This window comes from Netta rufina, assembly GCF_964035555.1.
Source record: "Netta rufina genome assembly, chromosome: 19".
Lineage (NCBI taxonomy): Eukaryota > Metazoa > Chordata > Aves > Anseriformes > Anatidae > Netta > Netta rufina.
Genome location: NC_140143.1, coordinates 9,362,715 through 9,381,681, shown reverse-complemented (window position 1 = coordinate 9,381,681; position 18,967 = coordinate 9,362,715). Strand labels below are relative to the sequence as shown.

Sequence of the window (18,967 nt, the reverse complement as noted above, 5' to 3'; positions counted from 1 at the left end):
TTTCCTCCTGTACTCAAGGGCCAAGCACAGAGCTGTGCTGTAACCACCCAGGGACCCTCAGCTGCCTGTCACAGCTGGACTGGACGGAGCTTTCTGCCACAGATCACATCTTTTCTGGGTGCACAGCCTGCTGCTCTTGCATAACATCTTATATTGCCTTTCCGTAGGCAGCACTGCACGGTAATGCAATTGCGTATAAATCCATGGAGTTCTATCACACAGAAGGCAAAAAAAAAATCATCTAAACCCGCCGTCACGTGAGTTAATTTGTACCTTAGGGTCTCTGATAGACTCTGGGTCTAATAAGGATACATAAATCTTCTTGGACCAAACTCCACACTAGCAAGTAGCAGAAAGGCTGCATCCTCTAATCCTTGTTCCCTTAGACAGAAAAACAAGTACCAAAATCCCAAGGATTTTTCTTTTTTTTTTTTTTCCTTAACTTAACTGTATGTAACAGGCATCTCTTCTAAACTCTCCAACTCCCCATCTCTCAATTTTAAGCTCTTCCCACCCTTCAGAAAAGCATGACTTTGCCTTCAAGAATAAGCGAGAAGCCCATATCAGCACCAATTTCCCATCACGGTGCTGAACAGAGACCTTGGAGGACAAGAAGACGCGAGGCTAAGGCGATGCCATGGGGCTGTTTATAGGGGATTCCGCCTCTCACCCTCACCCTCCACCACCGCCTCGAAGAGCAACGCATCCAAACCGCCCAAGACAGAGCAGGTCACCGGAGATGAAGCTGGGGACTCCCCCAAAGCCACCGAGAAGCCCGTGGCCAGGGCATTACAAAAAGAAGGGGAGCTGCAGGGCTGCCACCCTCCTCCCTGCCTGGAGGGGAGGCACCGTGCGGCTGGGCTGGGCAGGAGGAGGAGGAGGAGGAGGAGGAGGAGGAGGAGGAAGCCCGGCCTCGCCTCCCCCTTCCCTGTCGCCGGGTTTCCTTGCAGCATTTCCATGCTAGAGGTCTCCACCGAGCTGCGGAGAGAGGATCTGCCTGGCTGCGCCGGGCCCTCTTCCTTCCTTTGTGCATCCCCCGGCCCCGTGCAAGCCTTCCCCCCCCGGCCCGGCAGCCACGTCCCCGTCTCATCCCCCCCTCCCGGAGCCTCCCCCGGCCCCGGAGGCTGGAGGAAGCCTCCCCCCGGGGCAGGCAGAGAGGGGACAGCGGCCAGGAGCCGGCTGCCACGTCGTGCCACCCTTTCCCGGGCCGGGCACCGAGGCCGCATCCTTGCCTCCATCCTTCATCCTTGCCTCCAGCCTCCAGCCCTGCCTCCGACCCCTCTCCGCGGTTTTGGGGGGTTGCGGCGGGGTCTCCCCGCCCGCGGATGCTGCTCGACCTCCCCGGGTGCTAAATGCTGAGCGCCGACAGGATGGAGGAGTTTCAGAGCGAGGAAGAGGAGCCCTGGTACGACCAGCAGGACCTGGAGCAGGGTAAGGATGCTGGGGGCAGCCAGCCGGCTGCGAGGGACAGGAGGGCAAAAATAAAAATAAAAAAAAATAAAATAACGGGGTAAATCCCGGGGAGGGGATGGGAGAGCTTCTCGCAAGACTTACGCTTGCTTGGCAAACCCAGCGCCTCGTCCTGCGGCAGCACCTCCATGGAAATCGCAGATCTGCTGCTCCCGGCCGCTGTCCTGGCCAGGGAAAGTTTAAAGCAGAGAAGGAGAGGCAGGGGGCTCAGATCTGTCCTCAGCACCAGGCGGGTGAAATTGGGGTGTTATGGTAAAGCGGTACCCCAGAAAACTTGCTGCGGGCGGAACACAACATGGATAGAGTTCTGATGTCGCTTTCATCTCCGAGCAGTTGCAGGCAGAGTTAGCAGGCGCGCTAGTTAGAAAAGGGTAAATCCGAAATAATGCATTGCTAAGCTGAGGATGCTGAAAGCCTTTCCCAAAAGCTCTTGTTGTCCAAGCCTGAGCCCAAGGGGATCTTCAGCTTCTAAGTCACCTTATTACTTCTGGAGATTTCTCCGATCAGCCATAAAAGCAGGGAAAATTGGGAAGGAGAGAAAAAATGAATGGCAAGGTTCAAACAGCAAAAATGGGTTTGTTAGAGAAATGTAAGCATTCACTCTTGTAGCTTGTTTTGAAGTAACTGTTCCTACATTTGCACTAGTTCTATGTCATGTTTATTGTAAGGCTGGCCAGTTAGTGGCTGTGTATATTTGGGGCTTTTTTTTTTTTTTAATGCTTATCTTAATATTTTGAGTCAACATGCGGCAAGCAAATAACCGAAAGAAGTCCCGTTTCAGAGCAGCAGCCCAGGAATAAACTGAACTGATTTGTCAATGTGTAGGGAAAAATTTTTGTCCCCAAATACAGCCACCTCTCTGATGTGTCGCACTATAGGGACCTTACAGCTCCACATTTGCTTGAGCCAGCTGACTGTCAGTCCAGGCAAGCAGTCCAGCTGCAGTGCCTCTGCCCACCGTCGCTCCCCGTCCATTACGTCAGGATTTAAAGTTTACACAACTTGAGCTGCAGGACAGAGGCCTGGCAGGGAACACTAACCAGCCCCCGGGGATGTTGCAGCTGTTTGGTTTTTTTTTTTAGCCCCGGTTTCTCAGTGGACAAGAAGTATTAGTAGCTGGATGCTGGGCCTTGTTCTGCGGAACACAACACTGATATTAAAGCGGGGCAGGGGATGGAGATGGAGCTGTCAGCCGGGTAAACAGTGCAGCCTTTGAGGCCTCAGAAATTCACATTTCTGGGTGACGTCTTCCCATGGCTCACAAGGGGACTGGGCAGCGCTCCAGGGGCAGGATGTCAGCTGAGGAACAGCAGAACTACAAATGAGTATCGGGAGTATCAAACAACACAGGACTGTGGTTTTCAGCCCCACGCTGTCCCCGCTGTCAGGTTCGTGAGTCAGCACTGGCTCCCGGCAATAAGAACACCTCTCTGCTGCAGGCCAGGCTCCCTGCTCCGTCCTGGCAGTCCAAACACAGCGTAACTAGCTCCAGATGATGGACTGATGCTGGGGATAGACTCCACCTTTGAGCACACCCAGGACTGGAGGCAAAAACAGACCCAAAACAAAGCCCAGCTGCGGGGCTTGCTGCCCCCTGTAAGAATAGGGGCTTGTGCTAACTCAGAAGGAGAGATGGAGAATGCTTTAACTGGAATCAGCCAACTGGAAAGGTCCTACGGGGTAATTACAACCGTAATTAATTTGCATGGTACACAAAGCATCACGAAGGACAGTGCTAGACTTTGTCCACGTATGCCATAGCAGCACGCGGAGGCCTTTGGGGATGGCACAGCCCTGAAGCTGTCACTTGGGAAACTGGGGGGGTGGAAGCAGAGCGCGAGACATCCAGCACAGCCTGATTAGGAGCTGGGCCGGCATTGCTAAGAGGATCAGCATGCCAACAGCCAGGGGTTGTGCAGAAACCCGTGCCTGGCAGCAGCCAGAAAGACAGATGACAAAAGCGTAAGCCTGGAGACTGGTGCTTGGGAGCAAGGGGAGGGAGAAACGAGCAGCAGCCCAAGCTAGGGGAGAGGAAAAGGTGCTGCTGCGAACCAGTTGGTTGCCGGGCCTTTATCGTCATCTCACGGCATCATCAAATATTTACTACATTTACATCCCAAACTGTTTGCTAAGCAACGGATGGCTTAACTGGGAGCTCTGTGATGATTATGTTAATTAACCATTTTAGCACCACGGAGAAAAATGTGCCTTCAGCTCCACTCTGAGCACCTGTTACTTTCCTCCCCATCCTCCACACAGCTTTGGCTTGCTGAAATAACTCATTTTATCCAGGAGAACAAATCCCAGGCCCTCTTTCTCCCCACCTCGAAGTGCCCACAGTGACTGCATCCACCTTGGAGGCAGGATCAGCAAGGTCCAGGAAAGAGTAGTGGTGTCCTCTGAGAAAAAAAGAAAGAAGAAAGCTCTAAAAACTGAGCTCCCATTGCTTGCTAGCCTCAGTACTTTGGCTCAGCCACAGCCTCACCTTGTCCAGGTTGGGGAAAGGCCTGGGGGATCTGTGGGATCCGTGTCTCTAAGTACTAAAACAGGTTACAGCAGCGGTGAGCTTTTCTCCAGCCATGGGGAATTGATGTGGCTATGCTTGCATCATACCCTGTGCACAGGATATACGTGCAGCCAGACCACGAGAGAATGAAAAAGAGCTAAAATTAGAGAGGCTGAGCTGCGGACAGGCGGGGACACCGTTTCTGTCCACCAGAAGCATTTGCGTTGAGAACGGCCATGTGGCAGCTCAGTCACATCTGGATCCACACGGGGCAGAGCCAGCCCCAGCAGCTGGCTGCTGACCTCCTCCAGCCTTGATTTCCCCCCCCAGCAATCTCCTAGGACGAGTCCTTCCCGCAGTCACCCCGCGGCTTTCCCTGCTCTTCCAGGCTCCTATCCCTCTGCCAGCATCCAGGTCTATGCCAAAGAGCACAGAGCCCAAGAGGAGGGCTCCCAACGCCCCCCTTGCAGCCCCAGGAGCCTGAACACAGCTCAGTGGGTTAGCCAGCAGGACGAGAGGCAGGACGAGAACCAGCATCACCCCATCACCACTGGGACCAGCAGGCCTCTCCCCGAGTGGCCACAGAACCTTTTGGGCCAAACCCCCTGCACTGCATGCAAGGACCTTATGACCGTAACCTCTAAAGGTCTCCAGACTTAAGTATCTTATTTTAATTCCTCCTCCTGACAAACACCCGAGTGCTTGCACGCTAAGAAGGAAAATGACAGGAGGTGCTGAGCTTGCACCTCTCCTAACTCATCCGCGGGAAGCCCCAGGGTCAGCAGCAGGCCAGTGAGCAGCAGGATCGGTGCTAGCAGCCATCCCTGCCTCTTTTCTGCATCGCCCAGCCTACACGGGGCAGTCCACGCAGCTGCAATTCACACCCTGCATGCCCAAACAGCTCCTTGCATTGGGGAGCACGTGGCACCCCAAAATCCATCCCTCGCGCTGCTGTTATCCCAGCAGCCCAGCTCTGGGGACGAGCCCCGCAGCCTGCCTGCCCTCCAGCAGTCAATTTTGCCTGCAGTAGCTGAGCCGCACGCCTATTTAGCACTGCACTGCCCCAGGTAGCTTGTGGAAGCGGAAAGTTTTCAGTGACTAATTGCCGAGCTGCTTGGAAATGTTCAGAGGAACCAGGAAATCACAAGGGAATAGGATGACGCTTATTTTAGTCTTTCAGATGAGGAAGGGGATGAGCACCTCCACTTCTAGGGAGAAAATACATACATATATATATTATTCTAGGAAATATATACACATATGTCCTAGAATAAGAATTGTCCGTATGTGAAGAAGGCAAGGAAACGAGGTGTAAGGGAGTCCCACACAGTAACTCCCAGGATCTGCCTCCTCATCTCGCACAAAAACTCCTTTCTACGCCTGCTGAACCCCAGGCGCATATTTCCAGCTGTGGGAGGGAGCAGAGTTAGAGGAACTGCTGGGTAAGAAGCAAGGAGAGGCAAAGGGGAGCAGGGGGGAATAATAAAAATCAGTTTTCTGTATCTCCCCTCCTCAACCAACCAGCTGAGCAGTGGCGTTTCTCCCTGGCAAGGCTGCACACGAAGGATTTACAGCCCAAGCCCTGAGGGCCATCCTGCCCGTGGCAGCCCTGATCCTGAGGACTCAGAGCCCAAGAACTGAGCACAGACGCCCTGCCCTGGAGGCTGTCCCCCACCACCCGTGCATTTTCCATTCTTCTCTTCCGTACCAGCCCGTGCTGGCTGGTGCCAGGGCACGGACTCAGCGCGACAGGCAGGAGCCATGGAGAGCCGGGACAGCACGAGGAGCCCATCCTGCCTCTGCTAAAAGCACCAGGGCTCAGGCTGAGCACAGCTCACCCTCACACGGCCGGTCTCCTCTGCTAAAAGTCCTTCCCCAAGCAGCACGGGGATATATTCCCACCTCACACGGCTCTAAAAGATCCCTGTGTGCTCACACCAGATGCATCAGCAGGGCTTCCAAAGCTACTGCGGACCATGCTCAAAAACAGATGCACAGGCCAAGAAAAATCAGATGTGTGGGCCAAGCAAAATGCCTCCGGTACAAAATACCCCAGAGGAATGAGAGCAGATGTTATGCAACTGCTGGTCTTTGCACAGCTGGGAATTTAAGTGATTTATATTAGGTTTTGGTTTTCTCTTCCATGTGTGTTTGACAAACAGCTGTAAGCCTTCTCTCCAAAAGGTGACGGTTCTTTTGCTGGCCTAAACAGCGTGTTCCTTTGCAGTCCTTTGGGAAGTTACTCCAGTTTATCCAGTGTGCAGTGCAGCTGCCCTGGTGCTGCTCAGTTACCTTGTCCCCTGCCTGAGGATTTTGGCCATTAGAGCATGGCGTGTCCAGGTCCACGCTGACTTCTCCCCATCATGCAGCCACAACGATAGAACTAGGACGTTATCGTGCCATCTTCTTGGCCCACAAGGAAGTGCTGAGAAGGGAAGAGGTGGCCAGGAGCTGCTCTGGGCAGGAGGAGGCAGAGCAAAGAGCAGCACAGCACATCCCCAGAGCACCAGACCTCGAGGCAGCGCTGCTTTGGGACACTGGATGCGTAGCAGAGCTCCTGGAGGAGGCACCATCCCACATCCTGTTCGTATCCACTGCAGTCAGGGCTGGTGATGGCCATGTATAAGATCAACTCAAGAAAACAAACAGGATTTGATCCCTGTTTCCTTGTAACCTCGGGCTGAAAGGCTACAGCGCCCTGTTCCTCCTGCCTCGCTCCACACGCAGCATCGATCGCTCGGCTGCGTTCAGGAGCTCTTGCCGTGCAGGCCAGCACCTCCAGCTGGCACCAAACAGCAGCACCGGGCATAACCACAGCACCTGGAGCAACGGGGCTTCACGGCATCCCCCAGGGATGGGAAGGGAGCAGGACTGGGGCAGCACCACGTGAGACCACGCGCTCCTCCGTGGCCAAGCAGAGGGGCTGCTGGAGAAGGGGCCAGCAGGTTTCTGGGGCTGCTGCAGGGGGTCAGGCTGTTTTCTGTGTTTAGCTGTAACCACATCTGTGGAAGAGGGATTGTCCCCGTACCTACGTGCTGCTGGCACACGAGAAGCAGCAGATGGGAGTTGTGGGGGCTGCAGCAGCTGTGCTGAAACTTGGTCGCTCCCCAAGGGACCAAATTGCTCAGGATCCATGGTCCTGCCACCAGCAAGAGGACAGCAGGGGCAGCCGAGCTGGTCAGCAATAGCTGAGCATAGGGGAATAATTGGTGTGAGCCCAACCAGGACCGGAGAGGTGACATTGCTGGGGTGGTGCCATTGCACTGCTGGAAGCGCTGTTCCCTTCTGCTCCAGCGCGCTGACCTGTCCTTTGCAGGTTGCCTTTGCTCGGGGCTCTTCTCGTGCTCACCCCACACGGTGGGGAAGCAGCGGGTGAGATGCTGAGCCTCCCCAGTGCTGGTCCTTGCTGCCTGTCCTGGCTCGGTGACAACCTCCTGCCCTGCCCCCCAGAACTGCTGGGGACGGTCCCACGGGGCAGCGGTCCACATCTGGGTCTTCAGCTTTAAAAGAGCGCAAGCCTCCATTCACGGCTCTCTGCATCCCCACATAATTAATTAGCTAGAGCTTCGCTGCCTGGAGGAAGGCTGCCTGCAGGAAAGCATCGGCTTCCTTTCTCTCTCCTTTCCTTGCTGCTTCTCCCCAACAACTCCGCTCGTATGTCTTTATTTTGGATGCTTTTCTGATCCAGGTGTGCTATCAGAGCCTCCGAGCCACCCGACAGTGAGCTCTTTGAAACCATTTCAGCCTACAAGGCAAACAGAGGCAACGAGGCTGTTTAGATAAGAGAGCAGCAGGGAAAGACACAGATGGGGCCCGACCATGGTCTAATAACACACTCAGTGTTATCAGGCTCTAACAACACAGCAAAATGAACATTGATTGCTGCAGGCACGGGGATGGGACGGCTCCGTATGGGTTTGTATAGATGCATGCAGCTTATAAGCAGAGGCAACCAACCCAGGGCTCAAATATTAATATATGGCCCCACCCAGAGAGACTTCAGGGCACTGATGGACAGAGAGCAGAAAGAAAAGGAGAGCATCAATTAAACCAAAAATGCCTGCTGGCCACCTGAGAAGAATTTAAAAAAAAAAAAAAAAGAAAAAAGGAGAGCTGATATGAATGAAATACTGAACTGGATTGAAAAGCACAGAGGGCAAAGAGCAAGTGCAGGGGCTGAGAAAGCTGGAGAACCTCCCTGAAGCACAACCCCAACCCCTTTCCTTGCCCAGGGTAGGGAGAGTGGCTCACGGGGAGCAGGTGGGCTCGCTGCCCTCGTTCCCTATCAGGGTTTTCCAGTCCTTGGTGGTGGCTCTTCTGCTCCAGGGATGAGAGCCTTAGGGGCAGCACGGAGGGAGCTGCTCTTGTTGCTCTTGCCTCGCTCCCCTGCCAACCAGATCTCTCTGCCACCACCAGGGCTGCTTGCATAGCCAAAGGCAGCCCATGGGTATGTAACAGATTACACAAGAAAAAGAAAAGGGAAAGAAAAGAAAAGAAAGAACAAAAGCAAGCAGGCAATCCAGCAAATCTCATTAGGCTAACAGAAATGCCCGTGTGCCCAGCACCAGCCCAGCCTAGCTAAAACCAGTTTGAAATGGGGAAGGGAAGAGGGAGGATGTGGCTGTGCTTCGCCCTCACCCCTTGCCAGCCCTGCCAGGGGCACCTCTCACCCTCAGCGCACTGCAGAGACAGGGCTTGCTTTGCAGCTCACCCGATTACACCAAAATGGCAGCACAAAAACCACACCACATTGAGTGCTAAGCTGATTTGGGTGGGAATGTCTGAGTTTTGTCAGCAATAACAGCGGTGGCTCGCTCTGAAAGCTCTGCTTGGCCATGGGAAACACTTCCAGCTGGGGAATCAGTGTGTAGACATGGATTTGCCACATCCACATATGTCTGTGAGATGCTGAGTGAGGACACTTGCTTCCTCTGCACCCCAGCATGTTCCACTGCAAAGGCTTGTAAGGGCTAAGCACAGATTCGCTCCATCACCTGTCGTGGAGCAGCAGTAAGTGATACACAAAGGCTGATCTTCATCGTAATGCACCCAGACAGCACAGTCCCTTGCAACTAAGAAAAATAAATGAGCAGCAAGCGCACCCTACCCTGGGGTAAACCAGCACAGCATCATTTATTTAGATTTTGAAAGGAATAATTGCACCTACCCTTGACTCTAAGTACCCGTGTGTAATGGAGCAGACAGCAAATGCAATTAAATTAAACGTCAACAGCATTAAACATCAGTTCTTAACTCTCAACCTACCCCATCCATCAGCTAACAAGCACCCTGAACTTCCTCCAGAGACCCCCACACCAGAGCCCTGCAGGCTGCTCCTCCCCGCTCTTTAGCAGGTGAATTTGCCATCTGCAGAGGTAGGAAGGGCTGCTCCTGCCCTGCAAGCCAGTTAGGAAGGAACCTCAACGGATACTGAGCTGAAGGACTTCCGAAAACAGCCTCCATGCAGCCCTGCACGCCGTGAGCCAAAGGACCTGTGACACCCCCCTTAAAGCCTGCTTGTCTCGAGGGACTTGGTCACCGCCAGCTCTACCCAGGGACAAACCCCCTGTAACTGTACCAGCCCTTCAGTGCCCGCTGAAAATCCCCAGACTTTGACATTTCCTGAGGACACAGATCAGACCTGGCCCATCCAAGGCACCGAAAGCCCAGGGGATGTTTAAAGAGAAGGAACAAACCGCAGCAGCCTCTGCCCAGGCAATGCCAGCCCAGCACCTGGGGGCAGCGGGCGTGCTTTCTCACAGCCAAAATACACAAATTGCTCGATGTGGGAGAGAAGAAAGCCCGAAGTGGCTGCTCCAGATGGTGCCTTCCTCCCAAAAGCTGTATTTACCAGGACACAATAGCTGCTGGGTCACAGCACCAGGAGCACAGAAAGAGCTCCAAACCTCCGTGCCTTGATGCGAGCTGCCGGGGCACCTGGGGCAGCCAGGACACATTCAGCTCCGCAGCTCATCACCATGGGATGCAGCTTTCTGTTCAGCTAAAGACAACCTGCTGCAGGTTTTGGGATCAGGATTTTTTGTGGGTGATCACCCAGCGATGCAAAGCCAACGTGGCTACGATGGGATCAGCATCCCAGCATCTCTGCCATCTGGTCTCCCTCCCGTTCCCCTCCCTCCTTGCTGAGGCGCCTTTCCCAGGGAAATACAGCCTCCCTGCCTCTGCTTTGCTCCACAGGCTCAGCTCTTTGTCTGGGGACACAGGGGGTCTCCTCAGCTGTGTTAATTAGAGGGGTCACACTGTTAATTAGATGGGTCACACCAGGGCTCACAGCACTATGCAGAGCCACAGGACACGGAGCTGGTATCGCCCAGGCCAGTTAGCATCTGTGGTCTGCATCTCCCAAGCTGGATTTAGGCAGCCCACCCATTTGGGATCCCTAAAGGCACTGTGTTTAAGCTGAAGGTTGGCTGTTTCATGGGGAAAGCCCCCAGCACAGCCGTACCCCATTGCTTTGTTTCTCCTTCTGCATGGAGAAGGGGGGGGGGAAGGGAGGCATCAGCAAAACTGCTAAATTAGGGCTCGTCACACAGTGCTGGCTGGCTGGGCTGGTGCTGGAGGAGCAAAGACAAATTACAAAACAACAACAAAAAAAAAAATTGAGGAAGCCACAGCGCTGTGTAGAGAGAATCCTTAAATTCCCAGACAGCCCGCCGATAAATTCGCGTCCAGCCTCAGGTTCCTGAGGTCTCCAAGGAGCGGAGCTGTGTGTTACCCAAGCCTGAGGAGAGCTGTGATTAGCACCAAGATTGAGATGAACCTGCTCTAACGAAGACATTAAAGCACCTCCATGCAGCATCCCCTCCCTCTGCGTGCTCCCACAGCCTGGGGGAGACCAACAGGTGGGGAAGAGGACCCAGGCATGGCGGGGGGGCGACGAGACAGGATTACAGAGGATGCTTTAGCTGGCAGGCAGGGAGCGTGTGCGTGCTGACGGCTGAAAGAACCAATTCCCCCACGCCCTTCAAGCCCGGAGTCTCCCAGGCCCTTAAGCTCAAAATGGAAAAGAAGAATCAATTTCCTCCTTGGAGCTCAGCCCCGTTCTTTCTTCTTTCCCACTCGTCCCCAAACGCTGCCCATTTCCCCCATTAAATTATTGCTGACAGAGCCCTTTAAATTACAATGCCGGATCTTGCACTGCCTAATCCACTTAACTCAACCCCAGCTGATTAAATTGGATGCCATATGGTGGGAGAGCACTGGGGTAATCCGTGGGGATGGGGACACACTTGACTCATTACCCGAAGCCCTCTCCTCTGCGCTGGGCCCTCCTTGCTGCCGAGATCAGGCAGGACAAGTGTGATTTGCAACGTGCCCGTGTAGCAAGGACATCAGCTCTGGCAAGGTGGCAGTGCCATTAAATGCAGCCCCAAGCAGCTTAAAGGCACAAATTCTCCTCCATCTCTGCTGGAGCTTGGCTGTTCCCCCGGTCCCCAGCTGGCGCAGCAAACACTTGGTCCCTCAAGGACACTTTGGAAACTGGAGAAATTTGGTGCTTAAAAAAAAAAAAAAAAAAAAAAAAAAGTGAAGGATCTGTCCGTGGGGACACTGATGGCACTCACAGCCCTCAGACCAGGTCGCTGTGTGATGAGGATGAAGGTGACATCCCGCAGTGACACCCTGCAGTGCCTATTCCCAGGGTAAAGGGGAGATCCGAGGACACGGAGCAGCTGCTGGCGGGGACCACAGCTGGGGAGCCGGCCCCTGGCATCGCAGGGGCTGCACAGACAGCAAAGCAGCTGTCACCCAAATTAATAATGTAACAGTGCTTCCCACGATGTATCATTATCTGTCAGGAGGATCGCATCCGAGGCACTCCCAGTTCTCCTCCCATGCAAACAATTGTGTCTGGAAAGTTGGTGTTAGCCTTGGTTTATGATGAGACATCTGAAATCAGCAATTTTCCCAGGCACAGGATACATCCCAGGGGGCCTGGTTCCCCTTCTTCTTGTCCTTCTGACAAGTTATCACCATTTTCCAATCAACTGCATAGCCAAATTAACTGCAGGAAGAAATTGCAGTGCTCCCAGCCCCAGCAGAGCCTTGGTAAAACACATCATTAACTGCGGGCTAGAGAGGAGCGCTGTAAAGGGCTGAGAAAATGCCAGGGCAGGACACCCACGTCCCTTCACACACCACAGGACTGTTGGTCCTCATTCACCCAAAATCTGCGTGATAACCACAGCAGAGATAGAAGAGTACTAACACACGCTGCTATCTGTTTCCTTACCTTCTCATTTTGAAGGCTTAAGGTCAGAGCCTCAACCTGCCACCAGACGAGCTAGGCACTCCTCTCTAAAAGCACCAGGAAAAAATGAAAACCCACACAATTGCAGGAGGTCAGGCTTTAAAAAGACACCCAATTCCTGTGAAAGCAAAGGGACATTATCAGAGCCAGCTGTGCTACCACAGGCCTACAAACAGCATCACCTGAGGAGCTCGAGCTTTGGCCAGCACAGGGGTTCTGGGGGGAGCTTCTTTACCCCAGAGACTTCAAACTCGGTATTTTCAGTGGCTATTTTCCCTGTCCTTCTCCTAACACCCAACGATCTTAGCAGCCTCCCAAAGGTGTTTAGAGCTGGCAGCGAGGGAGCACAAAGCATGGGCCCCCAGAGCTGCCCTGAGGAAAGCAGCGGAGCCCCCCGAGGCCACGGCGCAGGAGGAGCTGTCAGCCCTTGGTGTCAGTCTGTTAGTGGGTGATGGATGGGGGCTGACAGGGAAGGCAAGACCCTCCCTTCGTTACGGATAATAATACAATTTACTGAACATCCCCAGAGGCCCCACAAGGCTTTACCAACCCTCACTGTCATCCTGATGGATGCTGAGCCCCTCTCAGCCCCTCAAGAGATGGGGATGGGGGTGCCAAGCTGCAGCCTCAGACAGGCCTTGTGGGATCCACGCAGGATAGCACCAAATCCTCATCGCATAGAGGAGCTGCAGAGTCCCCAGCTCAGTCTCCCCTTGCTCTTACAGCCCTAAAAGATGAAATAGGGCAGATCCTGGATGTCCCATAAGCGTACATCCACCTCAAAACCCGCTGGTAAGAGCAGCCCGGCACGAAGCAGGTCGCTGTGCTCGGTGCGGCCGCAGGAACCACAGCGGCTTTGTCCCTTCTGTTTCCAGACCTGCACTTGGCCGCGGAGCTGGGGAAGACGCTGCTGGAGCGCAACAAAGAGCTGGAGGACTCCCTGCAGCAGATGTACGCCACCAACGAGGAGCAAGTGCAGGAGATCGAGGTAGGGATGGGGCCGGGCCAGGACGGGGGGACAGGAGCAGCTGGGTCACCGCTGTCACCTCAGGGTGATGCCAAAAGCAGAGGGTGGGAGCTGATGTCCCTTCCATACGTGCCTGAAATAGGGTGGATTAAGGTCTGCTTGAGCTGAACCCAGCCCTGGAGAGGTACCCCTATCCCCCCAGACTGCTATTTCCCCCCTCTCGCCCCCCTGCCCAGACGTGCATGCCAGATTTTGGCACTGGCACCGATCGCAGCTGGGGCATGTGTGACCTCTCCCAGCCCACCCACCCGCCTTCACGCTCCTTTCTCCATGCTCTGCTGCTGCTTTTCCTGGCTTCCAGGCACTCACAATGGTGTTTGTTCTCGGTCAGCCCCTCAGCACCCTGTAACACAGCGCCCTTTGTCAGAGGCACAAACTGGCTCCTTCTCAAAGAGCTGCAATCCCCACTGCTGTTTCAGGCACCCTTTGGGGTTAGCACCAAGCTCAGAGACTTAAACTTGCTGTGCCAGGAGGGGTTTCATCTGCTGGAAGGCTTCCAGGGATCTGTGAATTAAAAAAAAAAAAGCTTGAAAAGCATTGATTTAAAGAGGCACAAGGCAGAGACATGCTGGGAGCTCACAGGAGCAGCACATGGTGGCTGTGAGGAGAAAGGAGAAGGGTTTTGGCTGTGCCCCACAGCGCTGCACCCCCAGATTTGGGGTCTGATCCCAGCTGATGCCCCTCTGCCAGGCTGCACAGGATGAAACCCTCCAGACTGGCATGGAGGCAGGCAGGGAGGGGTCTGTGGCCGAGCAGAAGCCACAGCTCTCCTCGCATTTCGCAGATTCAGGTTTTTTAGCCTGAATTCCTACAGAAACGCAGCCTCCGCGATTGATCTGTCAGGCGATGCAGTAACCACCAGGCCAAGTTCAGTCAGCCTTGACAAAGGGTCACGGTCACAGGGAGATCAACTTTCTTGGGGTATTGGGAATAAAAAAGCAGCTGAGGAGAGACAGACCGAGGTCAGTGCCCTTCACAGAGGGCAGGAGAAGTTCAGACATATTTTAGACACAAACATTTACAGTGGGCAGGGGGTAGCGTGAATACCTCTACTGGACGAGGCTTCAATCAGGTAAAGGATAAAGCAGCCACAAGACACAATGTCACAGGAAGCTAAGGATATAGGAATTTCTGCCCATGAAACAGCCTGGCTTTGGGATGAGGGGTGTTTTTTGTCTTGGCTTTTCCTGCAGTACCTGACCAAGCAGCTGGAGATGCTGCGGCAGATGAACGAGCAGCACGCGAAGGTCTACGAGCAGCTGGACCTGACCGCGCGGGACCTGGAGCTGGCGAACCAGAAGCTTGTGCTAGAAAGCAAGACGTCCCAACAGAAGATCCAGTGGTACGGCCTCCCCTGCTCCTCACCCTGGCGATGCTGTGCCTGGGGGTCCCTCAGCCCACCTTTCCCCTCAGCCCACCATCCCCCTGCAGCATGCTCTCGCTATCCAACCAGTCTCTTACCAGCCGTGCCGATGCTGGTTAGCACAGGTCAGCCACAGCACGGGCAGCCCTGGGACAGGGCTGGGTGGAGAAACGTGCCTGGAGCTGCCAGAAGGGAGGCACGGCAGCCGTTCCTCCTCAGAGGGTGAATCCCCCTGACTAAGAGGCACATAATGCTATCAGGGAGGTCCTGAGCACGCAGCCCAGCGGGCACACTAGGCACAGAGCCAGCATCTAGCGAAACCCCGGCCTGTCGATAACTCCTCTCATGCAGCAGGCCCGTGATCAAGGTCATCCCTGGAAACAACAGGCTAAGCCGCGTCCTTGCGCTGCGGCATCTTTTGCCAACAACTGCGGAGAGGGAGTTTCAGAGCAGAGGGGGAGTGCTGAAGTGGTTTTACAAACTGCGTTCACAGACAAAAAAAAATCTGTGCCCAGCGTTTATTGCTACAACAGATAAAAGAGGAAGAGTAAACTGATCGCCTGCCTGCTTGGACCCTTAAGTGCAGAGATATTCCAGGATAGCGCTCACGTCCCAGAGGTGACTGTTTTAGCCAAGAGATTTGAGGTCAGAGGGTCTCAAACCTGTGCTATCCATTGACAATGCTTCAATCCCTCCCCTTTTCCAAAAAAATAAAAATAAAAATGTATAATCCAAGATAGACCACACAGAGAGCAGCCCCTGCCACCAAAAGCAAGCACCGTCACACTCCCAGGGCACACACTGGAAATGTGGATTACTTCACACAGGCCAACTTTCTCTATGGGGAAGAAAAAAAAAAAAAAACATTTTCAAAAGACCATGGTGCCCACCTCCTCACCTGTGCTCTCTCCTCTGTCTGCAGCTTGACAGAAACGATCGAGGGGCTGCAGAACCAGGTGGAGGAGCTGCAGAAGCAGGTGGAGGAGATGCGGAGCTTGGAGCAGCTGCGCATCCGGCGGGAGAAGAGGGAGCGGCGCCGAACCATCCACACCTTCCCCTGCCTGAAGGAGCTGTGCTCCAGCCCCAGGTACAGAGGGACAGGGGGGACAGAGCCATGCCTCAAGCCTTCTCCTCAGCTCCTCTACCTGTCAGCAGTGGATTAGCCCTTCTGACATACGAAAAAAAAAAAAACACAAATAACCCCACAGGGAGCCAGGCTCTGAATCAGAGTCCCCTGGAGGGGCTGGCGTTCTCCTGGGACGGCAGCAGGGGGCTAAGAGGGTTCCTCGCCAGGCAGGATGCAGTGTTCAAGCTGGGACAGCCCAAATCAGCCTCCCCCAGCCCAGCCCAGCCTGCCCAGTCCCACACCACAGGAAGGAGACCCTTTGCTCAAGCTGACCATGCCGCGTCCCCTCCCCACCAGGGCATCCCGTGCTGCATCCCTCCAGCATCTCTGCCCCGCTGAAAGCAGCGGAGGTGCTGTGGTTTTGCACCGTCTGACTCCAGTAACTCCAGCAGCCCCCAGTCCCAGACCATGGCATGCCACACAGTGCCAAATGCTGCACAAATTCAGCACTATTGAACACTCGATCCTCCTTAAAACCCAGCCCCTGTGCTAATTCACTGACACCGTGAGGGCATTTCTTGCTCAGCTTTGTCCGTAATAGAGGCTTCTTTAAATAGATAAGCAATCAATAAACTTTTTTTTTTATTATTATTTTTTTTTCGCAGAAAGTATCCACTGCCAGAGGGTACAAACAAAAGACACTTTTACTGCAGCCGGGGATGTAATGAGGGCATAACCTAACCCCCAGCAGAATCCACTTAATGTCTCTGTGGTTCTCTCCCCACGGTCCCCCAGTGCCGCTGTCCCCCAGTGCCTCAGGACGGTGCTGTGCCTTGCCAATCTGCAGTCAGCTCTGAAGGTCACTCTGCCCTTCAGTAACTTGGGAATCTGTTCAATACCCCTGCCACCAGCCATGCCTCGCAGGGGAAGCCATAGAGCTTTCCTTTTTCCAATCTGTTCTAACTAGATGGGATGCCACCGGCGCTTCACTGAGGAGGAAAAAATGATTTCCCGACAGCAGCATGAGGGAAGGGGGAAATGCATGCTATTGCTTCCCAGGCGGTGAGCAATGAAGAGGCAGCTCCATCAGGCATCTCCTTCTGCCTCCCCCATTTTGCAAATCTTCTCCCCCTCTTCCTGGAGCACCTCCCAGGCACAGGACAGCAGAGACTGCAGGTCCTCCAGGACAGAGACAGGTCGCTGTGTCCGGCAGAGCCACCAAACCTTGGGGTTTCCTGTCCCACGGGAGGAGGCACAGCTCCCTCCATCAGCTCATCAACTCTGGGCAGAATTACTTACATGGCAGTAAGCCACAGTCTGGGTCCTCCACGGACTGTCATTTGGTCACAGTCTCTCAGGGGTTTTTCTTCTCTTCCAGGTATGAAGACGCATTCCAGGTCCACAGTTCTTCAACAGAGTTCAACCAGAAGCCACTGGAGCGGGAGAACGAGCGTCTCCAAGCCATGGTGGACTCCTTACGGTCCCAGGTCAACCAGGAGAAGCAGCGGAAGGAGAGGGTTGAGCGAGAGTACACCTCCGTTATCCAGGAGTACTCGGACCTCGAGCAGCGGGTGTGCGAGATGGAGAGCTGCAAACTGCGCATCAAGGAGCTGGAAGCAGAGCTCCTGGAGCTACAGCAAATGAAGCAAGTCAAGAAGTACCTGCTCAGCAGGGAAGACAACTTGTCCGAGGCCCTCCTCGAGCCGCTGAATAACGCGCCAGAGGCGGACTACATCGACCTCTCGGAGGAGGAGGGAGGGAAAAGTCACGGGCCGTCCATGACGCCTTCCCCAAACCACCCCGTCCGGAAAAGCTGCAGCGACACAGCCCTCAACGCCATCGTGACCAAGGACGCCGTGAGCCGGCACGAGGGCAACTACACGCTGCACGCCAACAACGTGCGCAAACGGGGCATGTCCATCCTGCGGGAGGTGGACGAGCAGTACCACGCCTTGCTGGAGAAGTACGAAGAGCTCCTGAGCAAGTGCCGGCAGCACAAGGACAGCGTGCGCCACGCGGGGGTCCAAACGTCTCGCCCCATCTCTCGCGACAGCTCCTTCAGAGACTTCCGGGGAGAAGGATACGAGTTGGAGGAGAGGAAAAGCATGGAGAAGACCATCAGCAAACACGTGGAGGCCGTGGACAAGCGGCTGGAGCAGAGCCAGCCCGAGTACAAGGCTCTTTTTAAGGAGATCTTCTCCCGCATCCAGAAGACAAAAGCAGACATCAATGCCACAAAGGTGAAAAACAAGAGCAGCAAATGAGCCCTGTCCCGCCGCAGCCCCCACGTGCTAGCCCACCAGCCGAGTCTTCTCTTTCAGCTCCAGGAAACGCTTCGTGGCCTCGCTGCTTTGAAGATTCGAGAGGTCTCGTGTTATATTCTTGTACGGGAAGGGAGTGTCCGCAGCATAAAAGCAAGAAAACGCCACAGGGACTCAAGTCGTGTCTTTAAACTTGGGCTCTGGGCAGCTCGTTGGAAAAAAAAAAAAAAAAAGAAATTGTACATTGTAGTTAGAGGATTTCAGAAACTGTATGATGGATCTCTGCATGAGCTGCTACCACGGCCAGACATCACAACAGCAACGGAAGCCACACCACAAACCAGAAAACCGTTCACCTCCTCCCCCCTTTTCAGCTTGTCTTACCATCCGATTATCTGCGAGCAAAAGCCTGGATGTCCTCCAGCACTCTGCAGCAGCCGCAGCGCGGTGCTTCACAGCAGAACAGAAAAAGCCATCGGAACTTCAGGGGCTGCTCGAGAGCACCAGCCCAAGCCTCCACTTTGGTTTTATGGCTAAGAACCTACGCTTGTACCCCAGAGACCTTCACCTGACCTCTCCCCTTTCCCAAAGGGCAGTATGTTCTTGCTATTCAAGCCATTCTCTTATCAGTCAGGTTTTTCAGCTATTTACAATGCAAGCTCATTGCAACTGGAAAAACTTGAAGAGAAACATAGAACTGGTTGTTCCGTCTTCATCAGCGTTTCTTAATAATTCAGTCCATACTCTCCTGACTTCGTAGGCATATGGGATTTCCTGGCTTTAGATCTGCCCCAGTATTTCAGCCCAGGTGAATCACTGTGCCTGGTAGGAACGTGATGACCAGGGCTTTCCCATAAGCTAGACAAGAAGTGCTATTACAGTATCAGAGACATGCTTTCATCTCGCAGCCTGGGTCCCAGCCCTCTGTGCTGTGCTATTCAAGAAGACATCATTGCCCCCATCGTAGCAAGCTCCTCCGATATAGTTTGCATGGGCTTGCAAAAC

General features: G+C 54.2%; 1 protein-coding gene across 1 annotated transcript; it reads left to right on the top strand.

Annotated features, from left to right (window-relative positions):
- Nucleotides 1–1,352: 1,352 nt before the first annotated feature.
- On the top strand, nt 1,353–18,289 carry CDR2L (cerebellar degeneration related protein 2 like; the record flags this gene model as incomplete). Its single annotated transcript, XM_084298288.1, has 5 exons — nt 1,353–1,431; nt 13,121–13,233; nt 14,466–14,614; nt 15,558–15,722; nt 17,080–18,289. 5 exons carry the CDS (start codon nt 1,353–1,355, stop codon nt 17,963–17,965), a joined length of 1,392 nt encoding a protein of 463 aa, XP_084154414.1. The 3' UTR covers nt 17,966–18,289.
- Between the last annotated feature and the right edge of the window lie 678 nt (nt 18,290–18,967).